This window comes from Brachyhypopomus gauderio, chromosome 7 (genome assembly GCF_052324685.1).
Source record: "Brachyhypopomus gauderio isolate BG-103 chromosome 7, BGAUD_0.2, whole genome shotgun sequence".
Taxonomy (NCBI): Eukaryota; Metazoa; Chordata; class Actinopteri; order Gymnotiformes; family Hypopomidae; genus Brachyhypopomus; species Brachyhypopomus gauderio.
The window spans coordinates 30,779,858-30,799,066 of NC_135217.1; the positions used below are offsets into that span (position 1 = coordinate 30,779,858).

The 19,209-nt window shown below is 46.6% G+C and overlaps 3 protein-coding genes and 1 long non-coding RNA gene across 4 annotated transcripts in view; 1 reads left to right on the plus strand and 3 right to left on the minus strand.

Annotated features, from left to right (window-relative positions):
- Positions 1-3,228, minus strand: part of invs (inversin) — a 32,526-nt gene extending 29,298 nt beyond the window's left edge. Inside the window, exons 1-2 of the mRNA XM_077013154.1 lie at positions 3,017-3,228; positions 1,717-1,828 (exon numbers count right to left, since the gene is read on the minus strand). Coding sequence (XP_076869269.1) covers positions 1,717-1,719 — 3 coding nt within the window. The 5' untranslated portion in view covers positions 1,720-1,828; positions 3,017-3,228. The remainder of the gene's footprint in view (positions 1-1,716; positions 1,829-3,016) is intronic.
- Positions 3,229-3,389: 161 nt separating this feature from the next.
- erp44 (endoplasmic reticulum protein 44) lies at positions 3,390-14,112 on the plus strand. The gene is made up of 11 exons (XM_077013161.1): positions 3,390-3,557; positions 6,394-6,466; positions 6,634-6,673; positions 7,505-7,620; positions 9,486-9,670; positions 9,971-10,086; positions 11,016-11,190; positions 11,745-11,856; positions 12,362-12,503; positions 13,218-13,320; positions 13,962-14,112. Exons 1-11 carry the CDS (start codon positions 3,501-3,503, stop codon positions 14,064-14,066), a joined length of 1,224 nt encoding a protein of 407 aa, XP_076869276.1. The 5' UTR covers positions 3,390-3,500; the 3' UTR covers positions 14,067-14,112.
- A 225-nt stretch (positions 14,113-14,337) lies between these two features.
- The window catches only part of stx17 (syntaxin 17), a 16,038-nt gene continuing 11,166 nt past the window's right edge, over positions 14,338-19,209 (minus strand). The window contains 2 exon segments of the mRNA XM_077013162.1: positions 14,338-17,177; positions 18,629-18,715. Of these exon segments, the coding sequence (XP_076869277.1) occupies positions 16,941-17,177; positions 18,629-18,715 (324 nt within the window). The 3' untranslated portion in view covers positions 14,338-16,940.
- Positions 18,729-19,209, minus strand: part of LOC143519575 (uncharacterized) — a 3,587-nt gene continuing 3,106 nt past the window's right edge. The window contains exon 3 of the long non-coding RNA XR_013132472.1: positions 18,729-19,209. This exon is cut by the window's right edge and continues 2,585 nt beyond it. This is a non-coding gene — a long non-coding RNA (uncharacterized LOC143519575).

Sequence of the window (19,209 nt, forward strand, 5' to 3'; positions counted from 1 at the left end):
CCTGCCTGAGGTCCGACCACTCTGGCTTTGCCGTTTGGGAGCACTGTTGTGCTGGAAGGTGAAGCTCCTTCCAAGCTTCCCTTTCTGAAGCATCCACAGCTTCAGAGACCTCCATGAAGAGCATTTATTACTTGCATAATATATTAAATCTGTTGGGTAAGATTCTACCAGTAAAAATAACTGAGTCTGGCTTTTAAAATAAAATATGACCCACCATGAAATATCAAAGTATCATGGGTAATTTGGTGTAATGCACTGCGAAAGCTCAGACGGTCGTGGAATAGCCAGAGCGGTAATTCTAAACAAGTATAGATGAGCCAAAAGAGATCCACCAGAACCACAGTAGAAACACCGCAGAATTGAAACCCAAAATGACAAAAAGGGGAAACACGGGTTGTCAAAATCCAGAAGAGCAAACCCAAATGACAGAAACATAAACAATATCGTCAACACAGAAAACAGGAATACAAGAAAACACTCAGAAAGCACTTGGAAGCCAAGTAGCGATACTTCACAACTGGCTAGACAAACAGGTAAGTGGATGAGGGGAGGATGAGCTGACCTAACACACTGGGATGTAGGATGAGCTGACCTAACACACTGGGATGTAGGATGAGCTGACCTAACACACTGGGATGTAGGATGAGCTGACCTAACACACTGGGATGTAGGATGAGCTGACCTAACACACTGGGATGTAGGATGAGCTGACCTAACACACTGGGATGTAGGATGAGCTGACCTAACACACTGGGATGTTGGATGAGCTGACCTAACACACTGGGATGTTGACACATGGCACATCCACATTAATCTAGTGACTTAAAGGTGCTGAATACTTTTGTAAGGCACTATATATACACGTCATACATGTCCTGCATGTCACACGAGGAATACATTTTGTGGAATACATTTTGTTGGCAATAGTCCATTGGTGTAGTGTAGTCTGTTCTGACTGAATTAGTGGGCATTACTGAAACCACAGATGGAGAATTGTTAAACAAATAAAAAGCATAACCAGGATGAGGGCAGTGGAATCCCACAAGGAGATGGTCCAGTGCCAAAAACCGAACCATCAAGACCCGTCCAGACGTCTGACTCCCACCATGGCCTCGGCAGCTTCATGGGGAAAGTCTAGTATTGGTATTAACGTTCTCAATATTAATAAAAGTATGACTAATTTTTTATGCTTCAAATACTTTTTTAGGTTTCACATAAACCTTAACATAATTGTATGCGAGTATTAAACTAAAAAATATATATTTTTTTAATCTTCCGTTTTTTCCTCTCCCAGGTAAGACGCAGCCAGGCCTGAGTGCAGGGGTTCTCTTCCCTGTGCCAGACGGAGGCGGGAAACCCACAAGCCAATCCCAAGTCTGCCAGCTCACAGCCTGCCGCCTGGGCAGCTAGACGCTAAATCCTCGGCCCCACTGCCCACCTCCCCTCCCCGAGAGAACGCCGTCGGATGCAACCTGGGAGACTCCACGCAAGTCTGGAGCACAGTCCTGCCGGGACCGGAGTAGGGCCTCTAGACCACTCCTGGGCACGTCTACGCACGTGTTCGGGGAAATCCTTTTTGGCTTTGTATTACTAAATGGTGACGCACTTTGCAGAAGCATGTTCGATATGGTCATCGAAACTGACTCGGCTGGATGGAAACCGCGGTTACACGCCGCTTCTCCCAAAGCTCCAACTGACAGTGATGTTGGCCCTTACCATGGTGGTGTCCAGGGAGGAAGGGAGGCCTCAGCAGATGTTGCCCAGTTCAATGCACCCTAGCTGGGCCAAGAATCGCTGCAGGTTCCCCTGGCAGCTTGGCTGCACTGTCCTGCAGGAGAGAGAGCGGATCACTCACACAGAGCACCAACCACCTGCTCCAAGCTAACCTGCCAACACTGCATGCCACTCTGTCCAAATCAGCTGCCACAACGTGTAGATTGTCAGACAGTACAACCATGGCCCTATAAGGATGTTTCGTTTCAGACTTATAGCAAAGTTTATTCATGAATTAAGATAGAAAAATGTTTTCCTCTGTGTGCCAGGAGTGACATGCATAACTTTTCAGTTGTGCATTGAATGCAAACATTGACTCACAGGGAATATGAGCAAAGCATCAGTAAACGCAGTGAATCAGAACTTCTAAATCTAGTCCTTGACTGTCGTAAACCAGTCCACAAAACACTTTTTTCCCCCTTTTCGGAGCCCTTCCTTATCTGGTTTAAGTGTGTGAAGATCTGGAACAGAACAAAATAACTGGACTGGCTGGAAAACCTGGATTAAAAACGTGTGATTTACTTTATATCACAAATGATACACTAGTTAATCACAGTTACACTAGTTAATAGCAGTTACACTATTTAATGGCAGTTACACTAGTTAATCACAGTTACACTAGTTAATCACAGTTACACTAGTTAGTCAGAAGTGAGGACGCCTGCTCGCGCGTCTGACCTTAGCTAAGTAACGGTAAGATACAAGATACACAATTAGAAAAACTAACTAGTTACTTTTTTTGTTACTCTCACAAAATTAACACCGTAAAAACTGTAGGCTACTCAACTAGCCAGCTAGATACCTCATGAACTTACTGAGGTCCATTTACTGATTAGACACAAACTGAGGTAACTACAGTGTCTGTGATGTCGGTGATTATTATTGTAAGTTTGGTCAGCCGTTATAGTCCGTAGTTAGTTAGGTTAGTTAACATAGTTAACTCGTGTCGCCAGCTTATATCTTAGCTTCGTAGGACAATTTTGCCAATTTTATGACTGTTAGTAGACACGGATTCTGAACTTTACACGATTTTCTTTGACGAAAAGACTTGTATGGGGCCTCTCGTTTTAGTACGGAGCATATATAACTGTTCATTAAAGAAGCTGGTCGAAAGTTTGTCTTGAAAAGTGTGTTATTCCGTCTCTCCTTAGATAGACAATAATTTACGTAGCGCAGCAGCTAGCATCATGGCTAATGATTCAACCGCTGAGATTCTCACAGTCTAGACGGTGATGCAACTCACCTCATTCAAGATGAAATACTAATTAGTTTTATATGTCCATACCAAAAAATCATGCACAGAGGGACATACGACTGCAATGGAGTGTTTTCCTCTTCAACGGTGCAACATTGGTACGTTCCGGTAAAAATCTGGGGGGGAAAATAACACATCAAAGAAACAGACTAAAGTTACCGAAAGTTTCCTTTCTGAACGTTAACACATCTGGATACTTGCGCATAAAAATAAAAAAAAACTACAAGAACCGTGGCTCTAGACGCCCCGCGCGCGAGGGCGTCTGGGATTTGGTGTTTTAACTGTGCGGCGGTTGCCCGACCGCGTCCGTTTAAAAGACTACACTTCCCATGCGCCTGCTCGGGTATCCGGGATTCACTCGCGCAGCCGGAGCCGTGCGTAGTGTCCGTCGTTCCGCTGCAACGGAGGAGGTGGCGTCGAGAAACTGGGGAACATTCAACAACATCACAACCTCAACCAACTCCTCTATACGATGAAACTAACTTTATTCACCCCCGCCTCCGAACTCCACTGTTTTACCATACTACTGGTGAGTAGTGGCGTGTCGACGTGCACTTTGGCGGCGGCGGGCACTTCTTTTGCAGTTGAAGTTGTGCTAGCTAGGCTAGCAGGTCGGCGTTAGCCGGGAGTTGAGCGCTACGACTGCGCTACATGGCGGTGTAAATGAATCACCCGGAGCGGGACTACCGCGGCTGTAATCCGGGGACGCTCCCGTCACACACCACACCACGTCTCTCCTGGTCTTTAAAGGTCTAGCGCGACCTAGCCTGTTATTCTCTACACGGACCGGGCTAACCACAGTGTAGTGTAGTTGACTGGGATCAGCTAGCGAGGACGGGACAGCTAGCCGGCCAGCTGGGCACTAGTTTAATGGAGGTTAACTCAAACTAACTGGTTTAATGGAGGTTAACTCAAACTAACTGGTTTAATGGAGGTTAACTCAAACCAACTGGTTTAATGGAGGTTAACTCAAACCAACTGGTTTAATGGAGGGTAACTCCAACCAACTGGTTTAATGGAGGGTAACTCCAACCAACTGGTTTAATGGAGGTTAACTCCAACCAACTGGTTTAATGGAGGCTAACTCAAACCAACTGGTTTAATGGAGGCTAACTCAAACCAACTGGTTTAATGGAGGCTAACTCTAACCAACTGGTTTAATGGAGGCTAACTCAAACCAACTGGTTTAATGGAGGCTAACTCCAACTAACTGGTTTAATGGAGGCTAACTCCAACTAACTGGTTTAATGGGGGTTAAATCCAACTAACTGGTTTAATGGAGGCTAACTCCAACTAACTGGTTTAATGGGGGTTAAATCCAACTAACTGGTTTAATGGAGGTTAACTCAAACCAACTGGCTCATTCTTCCACTAAAGTGCACAGCGAGCATAACTAGTTCACCCAGACACTCGTTAGCCAGCTAGTTTAGTTTAGTTTGATAGCTTAGTTAGCTACTTGTGTTGTTGGTCCACAGTAATTAGCGAGTGCCAAAAAAACTACATTTTAGCTGCGATTTGTACGGTTGTTTTATTTTGGCATAATCTCCTCCTCTGATTTGTAAACAGAGGAGGAGATGTTTGATCTTGTATTATGAGTCTGTTTTCAAGGATGGGTGATCACTTAACTGTCTACCTTAATCAAATGTCGTTTAATAAACTCAGTGTTAACAGTAAGGGTGCAAGACTAAATGTAATGTGGTGCACCGCAGGTTTAGCGGGGTTGTTCGGGGACGCGCCCGCGCCTCCACCGCCGCTCCGCACACACACGCAGCCGGCTGGCGAGACTCTCTGTTGTGGCCAAATCCTATTGGCTGGAAACCCGGAACTTGTTCGCAACGTTCCATTCTTCGCGGCGTGATGTAAAGTCAACACGGACACAGTTCCTTACATTCAAATACTACTACCCATTCTGTTCTACTACTGCATATCCTTAATGTGAACCGAATTTGATTGGGATAAACGTACATTAAAATATCTAATTAAAGCGAATTATCTTCCTGCAAGTAGAAAAAGTGGTCAGTAGCTTTGTAGGCAGTAATGCTGGTGAGTGATTGTGTGTCCATGCTCGTTAATTTTCTGGCACTTGTGAAATGACTTTCTTTCGTGCCCACCTATCTAGCCCCTGTCCTATTCCACTGCTACTGATAACGGTGAAACCTTTTTCCTCGATGTTGCACTTCTGGTCTTGCGTGACAGTGTTAATAGCAGGACAGCAAACACAGTGGAGGAACTAGTGGGTAGGAAGTAGAGATGATGCAGCGTGTTATTGGAGGTCAGGTTAATGGACGCCCAGAGGCCAAAGTGTCACAATGTGCTGAGCAAAGTGGTGGTGCGACCTTTAATTTTCCTGAATGAGAAACCACTTGAATGCACTTGGCTGCGCCCCCCTACACCTGGAGTGACATTGCAGTGTGATTCCAATATGCTGACTTCAGTGGTGACTCATAGGGGTTCCTGGGTGTATTGTAGGCTGTTCTCACTGTGTGGCGTGGCAGTTTGATAGAGGCGTTTCTTGACGTGAGTGATGTGGGAAGAGAGTTGGGCAGGGCCAGAGGGTGGGAGTGGCCTGGTCGTGGGAGTGGCCTGGTCCAGTTGTGGGAGTGGCCTGAGAGGACAAAGTGTGGCAGAGTACCACGGTAGATGCATTAAGATGGAGTGCCATCATCTTCTGTGTAGGTGTGTTTGGTGATGGTGTGAGGGCGGGGCACACTGGGAGATTAACTGATCACTTTAAGCGCAGCTGTCTGTTTACCGATTACCAGCGCTATGGCCGGCCTGGCCGTATGGCATGCTTTTTGTGTGCGTGTGTGTGTGTGTCTGCGTTTGAATATTTTTGTGTGTGTGCTTCAGATTGTTATCACTGTCCCTCTTGTATCAAGGTCAGTCTTTCACCTAGGGACAACATTGAGCGTAGTTTCATACAGATCATAGATTAATTTTCAGAGGAAATGAACTGCAGAGCTAGAGAGTGAAAGAAGACTTGATAACTCCCTGAGCTGCCATCATCAACAGGTGTTGTCATCTCACGTAGTGTGTGTGTTTAGGTGGGAGTGTTAAGCCTCTCGTAAATGTAGTGTATTTTTGCCTGTCCTTAAGCAAACTGTCTTCAGAAGACGTCTGTCTCATTGATTCTACACATGCTCGCATACTCTGTCGGCGTATTAATCCTGGATAAATCACATCCGAGCTTTATTTCGGTAGGAGACCCGACAGAGTCCTCATTCTCAATACTACTGTCTCATCAAACTAAGACACATCATCATTTAATAAAACAATATGACCTTCCATCACTTCTAGCCTGGTGATTTAGCCGGACGCCGATCCCTCCGCTCTCAGTCTGAGAAACCCTTCCTTGTGTTTGCCAGGTAGCCACGCTCTGCACTCCAGGACGGGCAGAGATCACCAGTCTGGATTCGGGGAACATAGATGACACTCTAAGTAAGCTGGATTTTGTTTCCTTTTCTTTCCCATCATTGCGCAAGGCCCTGTGTGAGCGAGGCCCTGTGCGAGCACACGTCTTGAGACACATCGCAAGTTTGCTATGTCATCTTCTGGTGCTTGATCATGGCAGATGTTTAACGGAACCTGAACTTGTTCCTCCACAGACAACGCAGGGGTGGCTTTAGTCAACTTCTACGCAGACTGGTGAGTACATCACTCCTAATGGTTGGGGTTACAGCAGTCTCGCTAAGGTCAGGCCTGCAGCAGTCTCGCTAAGGTCAGGCCTGCGGCAGTCCCGCTAAGGTCAGGCCTGCGGCAGTCCCGCTAAGGTCAGGCCTGCGGCAGTCCCGCTAAGGTCAGGCCTGCGGCAGTCCCGCTAAGGTCAGGCCTGCGGCAGTCCCGCTAAGGTCAGGCCTGCGGCAGTCCCGCTAAGGTCAGGCCTGCGGCAGTCCCGCTAAGGTCAGGCCTGCGGCAGTCCCGCTAAGGTCAGGCCTGCGGCAGTCCCGCTAAGGTCAGGCCTGCGGCAGTCCCGCTAAGGTCAGGCCTGCGGCAGTCCCGCTAAGGTCAGGCCTGCGGCAGCCCCGCTAAGGTCAGGCCTGCAGCAGTCCTAGTAGATAAATTTTAGCCAACTGAGCCTGGAAGTATTTTTGTGTGTGGTTTTTTTTTTTTTTTTTTTTTTATAATTATGGTATGCGGAGTTTCTGCACATGAAGATGTTTGTCACGGTTTTGAAGGTGTGATGTGTTTGTCGTGGTCCTGAAGGTGTGATGTGTTTGTCGTGGTCCTGAAGGTGTGATGTGTTTGTCGTGGTCCTGAAGACGTGATGTGTTTGTCGTGGTCCTGAAGACGTGATGTGTTTGTCGTGGTCCTGAAGACGTGATGTGTTTGTCGTGGTCCTGAAGACGTGATGTGTTTGTCGTGGTCCTGAAGACGTGATGTGTTTGTCGTGGTCCTGAAGACGTGATGTGTTTGTCGTGGTCCTGAAGACGTGATGTGTTTGTCGTGGTCCTGAAGACGTGATGTGTTTGTGCTCAGGTGCCGCTTTAGTCAGATGTTACACCCAATCTTTGAGGAAGCCTCGAATGTCGTCAGGGACGAGTATCCCGATGCAACCCAGGTGGTGTTCGCCAGAGTGGACTGTGACCAACACAGTGAGTACACCCACACACACAGCGTCTCATACACACACACACACACACACACACACACACACACACACACACACACACACACACACACACACACACACATACATACAGCGTCTCTCTCACACACACACAGTGACACACCAGTTTAGCATTTCAGATAAAATAAATTAAACAGAATTATTGATGACCTGTATGGTGTTTGATGGTTTAATGACAAAACTGCATCTTCTCTGAAGTAAAGGTGGCTCAAAGATACCCTACTGCTTGTGTGTGTGTGTGCGCGCGTGCTAGATTCTACCCAATGTGCTTTGGAATATTTAACCCCCCGTATGGGGTTTGCTTTCATCTTTTCTCGCCTTTCTTCCTCTCTTGCCCCTCGCTCCCCCTCTCATTTTCTCTTTCCTTTCACTCTCACTCTCTCTCAGTCTTGGTCTCTTGCTGTGCCCTCAGAGTCTTAGTAATTCCAGTCCTCACACACGAACAACCAAACAAAGCAGGACGACCCCAGAAATAAGCCCATATGCCCTTGTTTACACACACAAAGCGTTCACGGGGTTCAGAGATATTTCTTCCTAAAAACAATTTCTCAAGTCCCTTTTCCATTTTTGTGACCAATTGTAGCCAATTTCCGATGTAGGTCAGTTCCATGTCTCGGCAGTGCTGAATGCTTGGAAGTGAGGTCAGTATGTCACTTCCTCCAGTACATATGCAGCCTGCTGCATGGGGTCAAGCCACTGACCAATCAGCTTTGCCAGGCAGCTCAGTCTCCTTAGAGAGGGCAAAGTGCGCGATTTCAGTGTGACTTTAATGACTGCTGACTATACGATGCACGGGGTACTGCATTCTGTAACTGGATACAGCTAAAGGAGGTGGACTACTCTCACACTTAAGTGAGAACACAACCGTTTGGCTCCTGCTTGGAACCCCTGACAGTTCGCAGCACATGGCATGACTGAAATTCGAACCTGAATCCTAGCTTTGGGTGGAAACAGTTTGCTGTTGATTGTAGAGGTGCAGGTTACAGTTGTGTTCGGTATCTGGGGGACCTTTACAAATGGTTGCGCAACTTTTTATTCCCTTCACTGGAACTTTGACGGTATCCCGAGAGCTGAATAGTTTGCTTTTTGCTTATAGAAATGAATCAGACAGTGAGCGAACTTGTCCAAAATGCAGTAAAACAAAAGTTATTTTTAACATGCACCATAACATAAAAAGACAGACCTATGTTTTGGAAGTTCTCCATCCCGTTGACGTGATGCCCTCAGCAGTCACTGTCTCCCGTCACCACCAGTACGATGGTATTTCTGAATGGAAAATTCCAGAACAGTATTCAGCAACTACATTTAACATGGCATGTTGCTGTGCATGGAACTCATTTTTCATGTGCGGTTTCCACCATTTATGTAAAGATGTTCATGCAAATGAAATGTAAATGAATATGTACTTTGCATAAAGTGCTTTCCCATGTACTGTTTGCTAGATGAGGAGTGATCGGGGCCTTGGTTGGCTGCATTGTGAATTTATAGATGCATCCAGAACCTCACTCTGATTCAGATCACTGAATTGACATTGTGATTAATGTTACCTGCAATTTTATATTCGATACATTACAAAACGTACAGAGAATCATTGCCTTTTCTTTTTTTTTTTTACAAAAATATTGAAAAATGTTGGAGATTAAATGTGTTTTTCTCCTCAGGATTTAAACATTTACTGTTCTTAGGGCTTTAAGCTCATGTTCTCAGTACCACAATAGTGACTTGTATATATCCATATTGCTTTATAAATAATATCTAACCATTTGAAAAATTCGATATATTGGCCGAGCCCCGTATAGATTGACCCGCGCTTTGTGGTTTGCTCTCTAGCGGACATCGCACAGCGCTACAGGATCAGCAAGTACCCCACGCTGAAGCTCTTCAGGAACGGTCTCATGATGAAGAGGGAGTACAGGGGTCAGAGGTCAGTGACGGCCATCGCCGATTTCATCCGGCAGCAAAAAGTGGACCCGATCACAGAGATGCACAACCTTGAGGAGCTGAACAAAGTAGACGTGAGTGCACGTGACCACTTTATTACATGAACTACATGAGTACGTACAGGTGCCAAAACCATAGTGAGGATCTAGTGAGCTCACATCTGACTGATTTGAGTCCAGAGCACACATTTATACTCATGCACGGTGTGTACACAATCTGCAGCAGGGGAAGGCATTTAGCTTGGTGCCTCTCTGATCAAAGTACCATGGGCAAAATGTGCGATTCCCATAGCTAGTTATTATCGTCTAATACAGTTACTATAGGACAGACCTTTATTGATTATGTGGAAAATTGCTTCCTTTCATTTCTCTCAGAGGAGTAAACGTACCATCATAGGCTTCTTTGAGAACAAGAACTCTGAGAACTACCACAAGTACGAGAAGGTGGCCAACATCCTGCGAGATGACTGCACGTTTCTCGCAGCCTTTGGGTAAGAGACTCTAAACCAACATTACTTCCACCATGACTCTAAACCACCATTACTTCCACCATGACTCTAAACCAACATTACTTCTACAATGACTCTAAACCAACATTACTTCTACAATGACTCTAAACCACCATTACTTCCAACATGACTCTAAACCAACATTACTTCCAACATGACTCTAAACCAACATTACTTCCAACATGACTCTAAACCAACATTACTTCCAACATGACTCTAAACCAACATTACTTCCAACATGACTCTAAACCAACATTACTTCCAACATGACTCTAAACCAACATTACTTCCAACATGACTCTAAACCAACATTACTTCTACAATGACTCTAAACCAACATTACTTCCACCATGACTCTAAACCACCATTACTTCCACCATGACTCTAAACCAACATTACTTCTACAATGACTCTAAACCAACATTACTTCCACCATGACTCTAAACCAACATTACTTCCACCATGACTCTAAACCAACATTACTTCCACCATGACTCTAAACCAACATTACTTCCAACATGACTCTAAACCAACATTACTTCCAACATGACTCTAAACCAACATTACTTCCAACATGACTCTAAACCAACATTACTTCCACCATGACTCTAAACCAACATTACTTCCACCATGACTCTAAACCAACATTACTTCCACCATGACTCTAAACCAACATTACTTCCAACATGACTCTAAACCAACATTACTTCCAACATGACTCTAAACCAACATTACTTCCAACATGACTCTAAACCAACATTACTTCCAACATGACTCTAAACCAACATTACTTCCAACATGACTCTAAACCAACATTACTTCCAACATGACTCTAAACCAACATTACTTCCAACATGACTCTAAACCAACATTACTTTCTCTCTCTCTCTCTCTCTCTCTCTCTCTCTCAGTGAGGTCTCTAAACCTGAGCGGTTCAGTGGTGATAACATAATCTACAAGCCGATAGGAGAGAATGTTCCTGACATGGTCTATCTGGGATCACTCATAAACTTTGACCTCACGTACGCCTGGGCACAGGACAAGTGCGTGCCCCTGGTCCGAGAGATCACCTTTGAGAATGGGGAGGTACATTTTTCCCTCTTTTTCATCTTTTCCTCTTTCTCCGTTTCTCTGTCTCTCTTCTGCCCCTCCTACTTTATATGTTTGATAGTATATAGTACTACAATTTCAGTTTTTTGGTATGTAGTAATACACTAAATTTTTTTTCTTTACTATTTACTCCCTTTAAAGCTCTTATAGTATTGTTGGTGTTTACTCCATTTTAAGGTTAGCTGATGTTTATTTCATTGTAAGGTTCTTGGTCTTTGCTCCATTTTAAGGTTTTTCTGGTGCATCAGCTGTCCAACTGTACAGTGATTTGCTCATTAGCATAAGAAAAGCCCCATCTTCTGTGTACTTTTCCCACACTCAGCTGCGTGTGTGTGGGAGCGAATTCTCACCCACATGCCTGTGGGTTTCGTTAAATGTAGCACATTTAGATTTCACCTTAGATTTCACATACGCTATTTGACATGGTAGTGCCACAAATAAACACACACTCGCATATCACCATATATGTAGCATAAACTCAAATTTAGAAGTAAACTCCATGTATTTTGTGTGTGTGTGTGTATTTGTAGGAACTTACAGAGGAAGGCATTCCTTTCCTGATTTTATTCCATCAAAAGGACGACACAGACAGCTTGGAAAAGTTCCAGCATGAGGTGGCACGCCAGCTTATCAGTGAAAAGGGTGTGTACACACAGAGGTCAGGGTTCAAACCGGGCCAAAGCTATGAGGTGGTACATACACATTTATCGGCATTGTAACCGTTAATCAAATGGGCTGAGGTTGGTAAAGTTTGTTGTACATACAGACTCCCTAAGAGCCGCAGTGTGTCTAAACCAAGCCTTGTCACACACCCGGTGGATCCAGAAACGTCAGGTGCTGTGGTGGCAGAGAGGTCCTAGTGCCCACCTTGCGGAGCTTGTGCTGGCCCAGGCCTGCCTTTATGCAGATGGAATAAAAATTATTGCTTGTGTTATTTAATCACATTAAGGGCCATCCTGACAGGTTTTCAGTTGTTTTTGGTAATGTAAAAAAAGAGAAGAAGAGGTTCTGAGTGAAATGTTGGAGTAAGGTTGCATGGTTTTTCTTAGTTACAGACAAGAGTATTTAGTTGAGAGCTGAAATATAGTTAAGTGTTTACTTAAGAAGTCCAAACATTGAATCTTAATGTGCTCCCTCTCCCTCCCAGGCTCTATAAACTTCCTGCACGCTGACTGTGAGAAGTTCCGTCACCCTCTGCTACACATTCAGAAGACTCCCGCTGACTGCCCTGTCATTGCCATCGACAGCTTCCGCCATATGTACGTCTTCCCGGACTTCAGCGACCTTTCGTAAGTACCTGCGTCTCTGCCTCTCATCGTGTGTGTGTGTGTGTGTGTGCGTGTGTGTGTGTGTGCGTGCGCAGTATAATTGTAATCCCCTTCCTTGCAGGTGATCTGCTGTTCCAGACACCTACCAATTAAACACTAATTATTTCTTCAGGCTTAAACCATCATATACATACATAAGTCCTGTGTGTCCTACCTTTTAGCTAGTTCGCTGAGTTAATTTAACACTACCTGACTGCAGGGTGTCTGGAAAACCTTTATGAAGGGTTTATGCTCTCAAACGTATGAGTCTTTATACATTTACTGGTGTTTATTTTTGGTGGTATTTTCATTCGATTTCTTCCCAAAAGGCAGTGCAGCTCCAAAAAGCATCATAATTCAGCGTATGCTGCGTTTCATTAACCCGTTGGCGCCATTATCCGATCACGGTCTTGCCAGCCCATCTCTTCCGCCTTTGATGTCGCCGATGGTCCAGGACTTTGGGTTTCCACGATGTCTGCTGCAACCAGACAATGTCATTATGTTGTTACAAATGCGTGGGTTTGGAGACTGGCCGGTCTTCTTCAGCTCTTACCCGATCACTTATCTAATCAATAAAAGTCTCTCATTAAGTTTACTTTTATTTTGTCTACTAACTGGCTTTCAAACAAAGATGTGACTGTGTGTGTGTGTGTGTGTGTGTGTGTGTGTGTGTGTGTGTGTGTGTCCGTTTCTCAGGGCTCCTGGAAAACTCAAGCAGTTCGTGTTGGACCTGCACTCCGGAAAGCTTCACAGAGAGTTCCACCACGGGCCGGACCCCACAGACAGCACCCCAGGACAGGTCAGAGGCTGGCGGGGTGGGCAGGGGGCGCCGTTGGGACCGTTGTGTCCTGTGAGACCCAGACATTTCACCGACTGCCACATTTAGTGTATTGTGTATTTAGTTTTAATTATTATTCATTTTGTTTGTGAATTACACTTCTATAGCACTTTTATTCCAAAGGTTGATTATTGTTAATAATATCGGGTGACGTTAAATGCATGTACGCGTGCTTGCACGTTTCAGTTTCTCTGCGGAGAAGTCTTCTGCGTCATCTGCTGTCAAAGTTTTCCAGTCATCTGTAGTACTGCAGCTAAATGATATTTGGCAGAGGTGCTTGGTCAGGCGGTTGAGCCGTGAGGCGGCTCCGGACCGGACCTGAGTGGGGTGGGGTGGGGTGCATGCCGTCGTAAATGAGGCTGAACGAAAGGCCTCCTTTAATTCCAGGGTCCCTGACCTCTTACCCACAAATCACCATGTTAGCTGGCGAAACTGGAGAGCCCTCGAAACTGAGGGCTCTCGACTACTGGGTCCATTTTCATTCTGACCGGCTCTGTAATAGTTTTCTTTGCTTTCCACATACTAAATGTCTTTGTTGGACAGAAAATGTCCTTTTTGAATGTGTTTTGTTTTTTTTTAACTGTGTGTGTGTGTGTTACCAGGAAGAGAACAAAGATGTGGCCAGTAGTCCTCCAGAGAGTTCGTTCCTGAAGCTGGCTCCCAGTGAGACACGCTACACCATCCTCAGGGACCGTGATGAACTGTGACCTCCTCCACCCAGACCATCGCCACCTCCCCGCCCGGCCCTGTAACCCCCCCCCCCGCCCCTCAGCCTGCACGGCTGCCCCTGCATCAACTGTTTTCACAACTTTTATTTTGAATTTAAAAAAGAGACCGAGGGGGGGGTAGAAAAAGACCTGAAGTGGGGGAGTTTTTTGTTTGTTCTTTGTTTTGGGGGGGGTTGTGGAGGTGGGGACAATGAAAAAAGAGGAAGGTTTTTATGTTTGTTTTGGAGCTTGTAAATATGTAAGTTCTCAGTGGGTGTCTTGTCTAAATTAATTTTTGTTGTTTTTTTTATTATTATTTTGGTTTTCTTTTTTTTTTTCCTTTTTTTACCCCTAGGTTTTGTCTGTCTGCCTTTTCCTTTTTTTGTAGGAAGAAACATAGACAGATTAACAGGTCCTTTATGTTGGGGTCTAATGCGGCGAAACTAGTTTGGAACTTGTATGTGGCCCTGCGGAATCATGGGAAATTTACCTTCCGAGTGACCCTGCGGTCAAACTGTGGTCCCTAACTTCAGTCCTCAGTAGTGCGTGGTGAGCGAGTGTGTGCAAGAGTGTGTGCGCGCGCCTTGGTACATGTGGTGTTAGTCTGTGTTCGTATGTGCTGTGGGATTTCAGACTCGTCCCGAAGCCCTTGCTTGATGGGCTTGATATCGGCCCATGTCACACAGTGGCGAGGGGCGGGCTTTCGGCAGTCGGGGGCGGGGACTAGAGAGAGGTGGGCTGGTAGGAAGTCAGTCATCTCAGAAGGGAAATGGGAACCAAAAAAAAAAAAAAAAAAAGTAAATTAAAGAAAACAACATTTTACAAGACTTTGCACAAGGTTCGTTGTGTTTCATGTGTGTGGCAATCAATGTTTATATTTATTTCCTGCTTTTTCCAACAAAAAGCCCAGAATTTTTTTTTTAAGATAAATGTTATATAAATACAAAAATATTACATCCACTCGACTCTAATAACAGAATGGCATGATGCTAATATTTCAATGCACTGTCCAAAAAAGGTGAACAGAGTGGTGCACAAGTGTGGCAGGAGGTTGACATGGAAACAGTGACTCATGTTACTTAGCCCTATAGTCTGCACACGAGGAACATTGAGACGTTGGACTTTTTGGTAGTCGTAGACCACTTTGAAGAAGGTGGAATTCACAAAACGTGGGTGATGAAATGAACAGCTTGTTCATTGACATCATCCAACCCACATCAGAAACCCATGACATCATGTTACAGTGCAGCGAGTGATGATATAATGTACGCACCACACTGACATGGTCTGCCAGCTTTTCCATCGAGAGCGCGCGCATGTGTGTGAGTGTGTGTGTGTGTGTGAATGTGGAAACTGCGGGGTGTCTGGGACACAGACGCGACCTGGTCCAGGACTTTCCCCTCCAGGCAGATGAACACACACACACACACACACACACACACACACTATCTCACCCCAGCCAGCTCGCATGCTCTCTCTCGTACCTTCTGGCTCCCGCGGCTGTGCGAGGGGAAGTCCTGCGACGCCCTGGGAGGAAGGTGTGGGGGCGGGCGAGGCAGTCTGCCCAGGCCCGGCTCCTACGCGGGACTCTCCCCGCACGACCCGCCAAACAGCACCGAGGCGTGGGGTCAGCTGCGTATCTGCATGTGTCGACCAAACGACAACAACAACAACCCCACAGTTTCTCACACTTCCCGAGAAAGGGGACTCTGTTTCACCGCGACGACCCACATCTGAGTTGGTCGTGCAGTGCCACTTTGCGATTCGGGTCATGACGAACGTAGCTACGACTCGGCCAGCCACTCAGCAAATAAAACAAGACCCCAAGGCCAGCCGAGGTTGGGCAAGCAGCAATCATTTATTTTTCACTCTCAGCCATCGAGGCCCAAAACGGCAATCGATGAAGCACAAAAGGTTATTGTTAGGCTTCCGCGCCGTTCCTACAGGACTTGGATCAAATAACATTTAAATCTTGTTTGCGCGCGAGGAAGCCCCATGGTGAATTGATTTCTGCGTTAGGCTTGCCTACGCCTGTGGCAGAGAAACCGCATTAAAAACTTAAACAAGCGCGAAGCTTCTGGCTGCGGAGGCTGGCCACGTCGCTGTCAACAACGAGAGAGAAACCTTTGGCAAAAAAAAAGAGAAAACTCAAATGACAACCTGAGGTAAATTTGGCATTGGGCCATTTGTGTCTAGACACCTGACAGGTCAGTACAGTATCGAGGAGACAACTTAGAGGTCACGTCACAGTCAGTTAACAGACAATAAAAAAGGCATAATTACAACCTGACACTGTAAGGTGTAACTGAAACGTCCTCCAGCTACCAGACATGATTTTCCACCACCAGATTTTTTTTCCTGACGATGGTAATGAGCAGCGTTGGCAGGAAAAGAACAAGAAAAACCACAAGGTGTCAGGGTCAGAGGTCACAGGTAGTGTCTACAGCCATGTTCTATGACTACTGTGATGAGGCCTCCGTCCTAACCTCAACAGCCTAGAAAAGGCCTTCCATGTGAAGAGATCGGACATAAGTAACGTTAAAGTCTTCAGCGTCCTCCCCCGACGCTTCCCCAAGAGCAGATGGCCACCGAGCTCCCAGCAAAGCCAGAAGTGAAATATTCGAATCGTCAACGTTTGACTTGGCAGACGGTGCCCGTCGTCCACATGGACAGAAGATGCAGGTGCAGGGTGGTGTGCTGGTCCGGGCCTGACATCCATCTAATACGGACCGAACAGCAGTGTGTGTGTGTGTGTGTGTGTGTGTGTGCGCGTGCAGAAACCGCTGGCCAGTCCCAGAGTTAAGACAAAAGGCAGTTTTAGTCCTGGTGACTCTTAAGGCAGTGTTAATAACTGAGAAGCAGTGTGTGTGTGTGTCACTGCGTGTCCTCCTGTCCGCGGTTCGTGTCCTCCAGCTGTAGGAGTTGACGTTCCACCCTCTCTCTCTTCTTGCGCTGGATCAGGTTGCCCCCGGCAAAGCCTAGCAGGCCCCCCCCGAGGGCCGCAGCCACCCCGGCCGCCTTGAAGCCGACGAGCAGGCCCAGCGGGCCCCCGAGCACCGTGCCCACCACGGCCCCCGCTACGGGCAGCACCACCAGGCCCGCACGCGCCGCCTGCCCAGGGGAGGTGGAGCGAGAGGAGATGCATTAGTACAACACACACACACAGGCGCGCAAGACCTTCCCCTCAGCATGGCTCGCAGCAGAAAAATAATTAAAACTGCGGAATTCAATTTGTAAAGTGTAGGTGCGGGTGTGTGTGTGTGGGCGGAGGAGAGGGCGGCATCAATGCAAGTCAGTCAGGAGCTCCATTTGAACCTCACACCTTTCATCCGCCATCTCGCTGATAACAGGACGTCTTTCCACGGGCCTCCCCGTCCCGTGTCTGTCTGAGCAGAGGCACCCACTCAACCACGTGTGCGCCAGAGATTTCGACCGCAACAAGACGGGTTTGAAACCCGACATCTGTAGATCAAAACGGCCCCGCTGTATTCAGTGATACGGGGGAGCGGCGGAACCGCTACTACTGTGGCCGCGACACTTTAATTAAAGAGGGAAGCTCACACAGGGTGTCTGCGCACGCGCACGCTTATCTCACGTTGGCCGCTGAGATAATGAAGTTTAAAGGTGGCGCGCTTATCAAAAAGCACCTATTGGCTCCTCACATCTTTAGAGCTTTTTTTTTTCTTGCTTGCTTTCTCTCTCATCCTCCCATCTTCAGAAACACTTAATTATCCATGCCGTGGAGGGAGGGGGAGAGAGGATTCAGGTATAAGATATAATGAAAGTGAGATGTTTCTCTGATAATCCTGAGCCAGCACAGTGAGCAGTATATACTCGTGTGTGTGTGTGTGTGTGTGTATAATGAACCACCCCCACCCCCCCTTGCTTGCTTTGAGCAGAGAAGAGGTTGAGGCCACTTTGTGTGTTGGTGTGAAAGAGTGCTTGGTGGAACTGCACCAACTCCCAACACCCAGAAACATTTCAATTCCACATGGATCAATACACACACGCACGCACACTCCCCCACACACACACACTCTCTCTCTCTCTCTCGCGCCCGCTCTCTCTCTCTCTCTCCACACACCGTGTGTCCGCGGTCCGCCCTCGCTTGGCTCGCCGTTGACGCGGCGCGCGCGAGTGTGTGTGTGTGTGTGTGTCTGCACATGTGTTTGTGTGTATCGAACTCCCAGCTGGAGCTGGAACGCTGCCTATAGACTCGTTTTTCCACCCTTTCCACCTCTGCTCGCTCCCACCGTCACACGCTCATCGACTCTCTGCAAGGGACCAACACAACACACATCGATCCTCCCCGTGCCATGCCTTTTACCACCCCTGCAAACTCCATCCCTCTTTATCCACTCTCTCCTGCCCTCTCCCCCTTTCTTCCTCTCTCTCTCTCTCCCTCTCTTTCTCTCCCTCCCTCTAGCTCTCCTTATGCTCTTAATTGCCACTTCCTTGCGCACTGATGTGGATCAATGGGCCAGTGGTGCTGCTAGGCCTGGCTGAAGCAGGGGGGTAGAGTGGAATCGATCCCCCAGCAGGAGTGCCCTCTCTCCCCTTACCTTCCCCAGGCTGCGGGTCCCCTCCTCCACATTAGCCGCCGCTATGCTAACATTCGCCTCAATGCTGTCAATCTTCTCCTGCTGAGCCTAAGACAAGAGAAGAGAAAGTTGTGGAAGCATGTTACACACACACATACACACACACACACACACATACGGACACACACACACACACACACACACGGACGCACACATACACACAGGCAGATATTTAACTCAAATAATCAAATAGTTTATATTCACGCACATACAAAAAGACACTTTCCCAGATCGATAGATAAAGTCTACCGTAAATTATACAATAATATAGTACAGTGTAAACTTTTCCCCCAGTGAAGCTGCTTTTATCTGAAACTAAACCTGGGTCTGGGACTTAACCTGGGTCTGGGACTTAACCTGGGTCTGGGACTAAACCTGGGTCTGGTCATATAAAGACTTATAGATGCTGTATATGAGAGGCAACAAAGCCACATGTTCATTAATGTAAGTCATTCTCACACACACACACACACACACACACACACACACACACACAAACACACACACACACACACACACACAAACACACACACAAACACACA

Excerpts from the sequence above, each read along its gene's own strand:
- erp44 (XM_077013161.1), top strand. The coding sequence starts at position 3,501 with ATGAAACTAACTTTATTCACCCCCGCCTCCGAACTCCACTGTTTTACC. Across the intron at positions 6,674-7,504 it reads GTCAACTTCTACGCAGACTG|GTGCCGCTTTAGTCAGATGT; the intron begins GTGAGTACATCA and ends GTTTGTGCTCAG. Across the intron at positions 11,191-11,744 it reads TCACCTTTGAGAATGGGGAG|GAACTTACAGAGGAAGGCAT; the intron begins GTACATTTTTCC and ends GTGTATTTGTAG.